Here is a 5976-nt window from a genome sequence, read left to right on the forward strand (position 1 = left end):
CGACGACGACGACGACGACGACGACGACGAGAGAGAGAGAGAGAGAGAGAGAGAGAGAGAGAGAGAGAGAGAGAGAGAGAGAGAAAGAGAAGGTTAGACAAAGCTCAAAATGTAAATTCCACCAGAAGTAAAGATCCCACACAATAAGAAAGGGCAAATACAAAGCACTCACCAAATCTCATCAAAAACAAAACCCGAGACGCAAAAACGCATCCGTCAGGCGCAGCCTCATCAACGTCGGTGCCGTGGTCTGCGTAAAAGGCCTGGCCAGTCATCCAGGCCAAAGCCGCGTGCCTCAGCATGCGCGGCGTCGTAGCTTCGTAGATGTGGTGTCTCCCTCTTTGCGAGGCACACCATGAACGCCTCGTCACTCCCGCGGCGGCTCGAGGAAGGCTTACAGAGCGTCGAACGCACAAACCACCTCTTAAATTCCCTGTACAGCTCCTCATACGCTGTTGGGCTACCAAGGACCTTGCAAACAAAGTTCCCGCCCGTTTTCAACTGACTAATGGCGAAGGCCAACGCCTTCATGTTTAACTCCACCTGCTTCTGTCGATCGTCGGTGCCGCCAGAGCCGCGGTTGAGACACATGTCTGACAGCACTACATCCACCACTCCACTGGCTTGAACGTGTGCCATTCGCGAGAGAAGTTCCTGCTGAACCGCCGTATCAGTGAGGTCGCCCTGAATGCACACCGCGCCTGTCACTGAGGGGGATACGTGCAGCAGATCCACCCCAAAGAGAGCACAACGATCTCCGCAGCGCTCACGTGCCACTTGGAGCCAGCCGCCCGGACTGCAGCCTATGTCCACCACAACGCGTGTGCGCCGGTGAACGAAGAGACCAAATTTGTCGTCAATGTCTATTAATTTAAAGGCACTACGGGCGACATACCCGCGTCGACGAGCCTCCAAAACGAAGGGATCGCGAGCCTGCCTCTCCATCCACTGCCACCCGCCTTGGCGCAAGCATTTTAATGTCACAAGGAGCATAACAAATCCCACGTGTTTCTCTTCTGTCAGTGTTTGTTCTCCCTGTGTTTACCCGCGGCCGTCGTGCACTCCGGCGAATGTCTCTTTGTCTCTCTCCCTCTGTGCGTGTGTGTGTGTGTGTGTGCGTGGGTGGGTGGGTGGGTGGGATGACCGCGTTGAGGGCGGGTTCGGCTCACCCCACCCCGCACAGACGCTGCAAAGGGGTAAATCACACGCCCCGCTGCACACAGATGGGGGACAAGAAAACGAAAGAAGAGATGGAGGGGGTTTCATGTACAGTGATAGCAAACAACACCAGCGTACGCCACTGTGTGGTTTAGCAGACTCCTTTCCACCAGTTTGACCCGCGCGCATGCGCCAGAAGGGGCGTTGCGAACGCTAAAAACCCCTTCAACTTCTCACCAAAGGAACCACAACAACAAGATGAGCAAAACAAACATAATGTACAAACAAACAATAAAGACTGTATCGATTGACAAAGACGAACATACCACCGCAAATAGAGCACGGCATCGATACCATCATGCCTCACAGCACGCGCTGCATACCCCAAATGACCTTCAACTCCGTGGGCAATCCCCCGTACGTCATGGTAAGTTCCTCCCCCTTCTCCATCTCCTGCAAGAAGCGCAGGCAAATGACAGGCTCATGGGCTGTGGGGGTATGCTCTGGAAGAACCATCAGCGCCACATATTCTCATGCTCATTGTGGTTGCACATATCAATCATAGGGCAGAAAAACGCGATGGGTTCCTTCACAAAATTTTTATCGTCCTCCGGCCCAATGATCTCAAAGACGTTTTCAAAAGGCGTCTCACTAAACGCATGCCGCAGCGTCGAGCAGTGGTCAGTCGGGGCCATGCGGCTGAATATCATCGACAACGACCACTGAAGCAGAGGGCGCACTTCGACTTGTATCACGTTGAAGTGTAAGGCTAGCGCCGATTGACACACCCGACACATCTCCGCACTCTCTAGCGCACCACTCAAGTTGCTCGTGAGCTGCTCAAAATCCCCTTCCTTGGCGGGGCATCAAATTCAAGTACTTGAGTGCCTGATTCCCCTCATTCACGCTGACGTGAAGAATAAGGTAGGACATGTAGGCGGCAAGCAGGAATTGATTGCATCTAATAATAGATCGGTCTGCCACACGTTTGTTTTCAATAAATGGACACCGAAGAAAGTACATCTCCCTCTCCTGTGGCGGAAGTAACTCAAAAAAAGCGTTTGTCCCTCAGTGGCGTCCCAGGGTGAAGACACGCACGTACAGAGAGCATCACCACATTTTCATCCTTCTTGATATCCTTATTAGCAATAAGGCTAACGTAGTCCGCTACGCGCGGTGGTGCCTATGCGACACAGGCCCCGAGTGAGCACCTGATGGGCTCGGCAGTACTCCACAAATTACTTTGCCTGCTCCTGAGGAGACAGAAAAAGGCGCAGAAGGTGCCTATTTTCATACACCGGCACATACGTCTACCCAGTCGCCTGCTGCACGGACTGCCCGCGCGTCCGCCCCTCGTTCCCTGCGCCACACACAAATCCCTCGGCATCGGGGCAGCAAACCCCCACACTAAAACGGAGAAGGCAAAGCAAAAGAAAAATAATACAAAAATGAGAGAAAGCGTAATGGCAAAGCACGCAGACAAAAACCAAGCAAACACAAGGCGCCATCGCCGTCCGACCCACACCACCCTCCGTCCCCCTTCGTGGCGGAGGGTGGACATCGTCAGCAGAGGGAGGAATAGGGAAGCATCACAATGGGGTGAGATCGCCAACGTTAGCTGCACTCACCACGAAGTAACAAACATCCCCAAATGAAGTTAGGTAATACTCCGCTGAGAGGTGCAAAGAGCGCTAAAACAAAAAGAGAAGAAAAAGAAGCATATAATAATAAACAAACAGACGTAATCAAACAAATAAAAAAAAAGAGCAGAAATATGTGTGTTCTACTTTTTTTTTTTTTATTTGTCAGCAACGTTGGCTTTTCGCGCCGCCATCGCCTGCTGGTTCAGGACAGCCAAATGCGCCGGCGTGACATTTAGATGCTCAAGGTCAAGTTTTTCCCGCAGTGACACGGGAATCTTTTCCCGCTCCACACCGGCATCGTAGTTCTCCTGCAGCCTGGCAATGCGTTGGGGGTCTGTGGTGAACATGGGCGGAAACATGGGCATGGCTGGGCAGCTGCGCGGTTAAATGACACGACTACCAAAAAACAGTTTTGTTTATTATTATTCCTCTAATTGCCTGCACGTGTGACCGTTTGCGAGCTTCTCTGGGAAATCAAAAAGAAAAAAAAAGGAAGACACAGTGGCACCACACGTGCAGGGAGGCGGCAGCGAGTTCAGTGAAGCACACACACATTGCATGCATGCATGCATAAACAAGACACACAGCCCGCCTCCTTGGGCCTCGTCCTGCCAACCTGCCAATCGCTTAGTACAAGTACGGGATAACAACCCTGCGCCGCAGTGCCTTGTAGGCGCTCCCAAAGTGTTTCTCGTACCACGCATGGTGCGATCGACCGCGAGGAAGCAGGTTTGCCATCACGTATAGGAAAAAACTACACGCCGCCAGCCCCGCCTCCGCTTTACTCGCGGCGGTGGTTGACCACACGACGAGGGTATAGCCGCACCACTCCACGATTTCCCCAAAGAAGTTTGCGCAGCTCACGTATTTAAAGAGCCCTCCATGTGGAATCTTGCGCGTGCCCTTCGGCGGCTTCGCCTTCAGCCGCAAAAGACCGTAGTCAGAGCACACGTTCACCCACATCCCCGCGAAGAAGACGACACTGCCAACAAAAAGCAGCGTCATATGAATCTTGGAGTCGAGCGGGAAACGAGACACCGCGGGCCCGTCACGGATGTTTGCCAGCAGTTGCAAACGACCGTTGAAGAGACAGTACAAAGTGGCACAGAGCATGACTTCTATTGGCACTGGCGTCCCTTCGCGTATGAGCAGCGGGTAGAGGAGGCTGCGGTAGACGTAATGAATGACAAAAAGCAGAAGCCCCACGTGAAGCGACGCAAGTCCGTCGGCAACCACATGCGCCGCCTCCCCTAGCGGATCGTCAAACGCAAGACGCATCCACTGACCGCAGCCGCCCCCCAACGAGTGGCACGGGTACTCCACAAGAAGGTAATAAATTACATTCAACAGCGTAGGGCACTCCTGCAACGCCCAAGAGAGGGGGGCGGGCACCGCAACATGCACCTGTGAGCTTTCCGCGTAACGACCATAGGGAGCCACGGTGACGAAGCGCAACACGAGATACGTGGTGGCAGCCAGCGCGAGATGGAGGTGGCTTGCGGATACAACCACCGCTGCGCTTCCCAGCGGCATCACGTACTGCTGAAGCAGAGCTATGCACACCGTCGTGGCAAGGACACTCAGTGCCCCCACCAACAGCACCTTCCATGTGGTTGCAGAGCTACCGCAGGATCGCTCTGTCATGTGTTGAGCCTCTGCGTGTGCGACTGCTGACTAAGATGCGGGGAGAAGGGATGCGGCGTCGGCGGCGCGGAGGCTTCAGCGTGCCGACAAGGTGTGGTTGACAGGCCACACGAAGCAGCGCGGCATAAATGGCGATGGCAACAACTGTAATGCCGGGGTGAGGCAAAACCATGAGAAGAAAACACACAAACAAACCACGCTCGTAGGAGTATAGATATCTCGCGACAGCCTTTATATAGAGAGGCAAACGTATGCATGTTTGTGCATTGATGCATGTGGCGGGGCTGTACTCCCATCACCGGCATGGTCTGCGTAAAAAAACAAAATAAAATAAATTTAAAAAAAAAAACAACAACAAAAACACGCATACTACAAACAACAACAAACCCTCCTCCCTCGTAATCCGCTACGCAGCAGCAAAATGTAACCCCCTCCCCCCTCCCAAACAAACAGACAGAAACAAAAACAATTGATGGAATGTTGGCAACTGCAGACGGCTGCCCCACTCACGCAAAAATAACAAAAACAACAACAACAACGGCAAGTACATGGAAGGAAGATATACACACGTAGGTGGAGACGACGCATAGGGCGAGTGAGCATGGCATGAACACACACACAGACACACCGATGCCTACAGAACACTAACCCACCCCCCGTTCTGTCGCTACGGATGACGTACTACTCGCCAGTTTCCTCTTCACTAATTTTGCACGCCATTTCTTTTTTTTTTTTTTATTATTGCCTGGAAAACAAACTATGCGACAAATTCTGCTTTGCGTCACTCCCTAAAACAATCCCAACCACTTGCCTCCTTTCATTGGGGAGTCTTTTAAATTGTAGTCATCTACCTTCTTGTTCTTCATGGCAGGCCCGTAACTTTCCATAGAGTTCTGAAAGAGAAACTTAAGCTTCGCAGCTGAGACATTTAGATGCTCAAGGTCAAGTTTTTCACGCAGTGACACGGGAATCTTTTCCCGCTCCACCCCGGCATCGTAGTTCTCCTCCAGCCTGGCAATGCGTTGGGGGTCTGTGGTGAACATGGGCGGAAACATGGGCATGGCTGAGCAGCTGCGCGGTTAAATGACAGTGAAGCCGTACGCTAACTGTGCTTTCCACCGTGGGCATGCGGGAAGAGAAAGGCATGAAATAAGTGAGAGAATGGGGAAGAGAGAAAGGCGGGTAGGGGAGACAACAGCGCATCTGGCAGATTGCCACTGGGAGAGACAAGGGGACACAGATGGACAGACAAGATCCATTGAGCGTCGAGAACACGCAACGCGCACATATATATTCTCCTCTGTTTGCCTGTTTGTACACGTACACACATTCTCTTTCTCTCTCTATGCGGTGAGGCCACTTCGTTGCACCCTCTGCCATCCAAACCACCTCCATGGCGATGCCCAACAAAGGGCGAGTAGCCCGTTCCCTCTCCCGCCACACATCTGTAAAGAAAGAAAAGGAAGGCTCCTTGAAACATTACCCTCTTTTTCTCCACCAGTACACACACACACACACACACACACACAAA

General features: G+C 52.5%; 3 protein-coding genes across 3 annotated transcripts, besides 9 other annotated features; 1 reads left to right on the top strand and 2 right to left on the bottom strand.

The window, feature by feature from the left end:
• Positions 1-28: a microsatellite.
• Positions 29-90: a microsatellite.
• A 141-nt stretch (positions 91-231) lies between these two features.
• TraAM80_07262 (ribosomal rRNA methyltransferase) lies at positions 232-993 on the bottom strand (the record flags this gene model as incomplete). Its single annotated transcript, XM_029384062.1, has 1 exon — positions 232-993. The coding sequence occupies one exon, from the start codon at positions 991-993 to the stop codon at positions 232-234; it is 762 nt and encodes a 253-aa protein (XP_029236087.1).
• A 101-nt stretch (positions 994-1094) lies between these two features.
• Positions 1095-1139: a microsatellite.
• A 295-nt stretch (positions 1140-1434) lies between these two features.
• TraAM80_07263 (uncharacterized protein) lies at positions 1435-1884 on the top strand (the record flags this gene model as incomplete). The annotated part of the gene is made up of 1 exon (XM_029384063.1): positions 1435-1884. The coding sequence occupies one exon, from the start codon at positions 1435-1437 to the stop codon at positions 1882-1884; it is 450 nt and encodes a 149-aa protein (XP_029236088.1).
• A 967-nt stretch (positions 1885-2851) lies between these two features.
• Positions 2852-2922: a sequence feature (A-rich).
• A 506-nt stretch (positions 2923-3428) lies between these two features.
• Positions 3429-4445, bottom strand: TraAM80_07264 (3-oxo-5-alpha-steroid 4-dehydrogenase; the record flags this gene model as incomplete). The annotated part of the gene is made up of 1 exon (XM_029384064.1): positions 3429-4445. The coding sequence occupies one exon, from the start codon at positions 4443-4445 to the stop codon at positions 3429-3431; it is 1017 nt and encodes a 338-aa protein (XP_029236089.1).
• A 314-nt stretch (positions 4446-4759) lies between these two features.
• Positions 4760-4783: a sequence feature (A-rich).
• Positions 4784-4830: a microsatellite.
• A 126-nt stretch (positions 4831-4956) lies between these two features.
• Positions 4957-4984: a microsatellite.
• Positions 4985-5164: 180 nt separating this feature from the next.
• Positions 5165-5188: a microsatellite.
• A 759-nt stretch (positions 5189-5947) lies between these two features.
• Positions 5948-5974: a microsatellite.
• Positions 5975-5976: the final 2 nt, after the last annotated feature.

This window comes from Trypanosoma rangeli (assembly GCF_003719475.1).
Source record: "Trypanosoma rangeli strain AM80 chromosome Unknown Tra_15.4_contig_00295, whole genome shotgun sequence".
NCBI lineage: Eukaryota > Euglenozoa > Kinetoplastea > Trypanosomatida > Trypanosomatidae > Trypanosoma > Trypanosoma rangeli.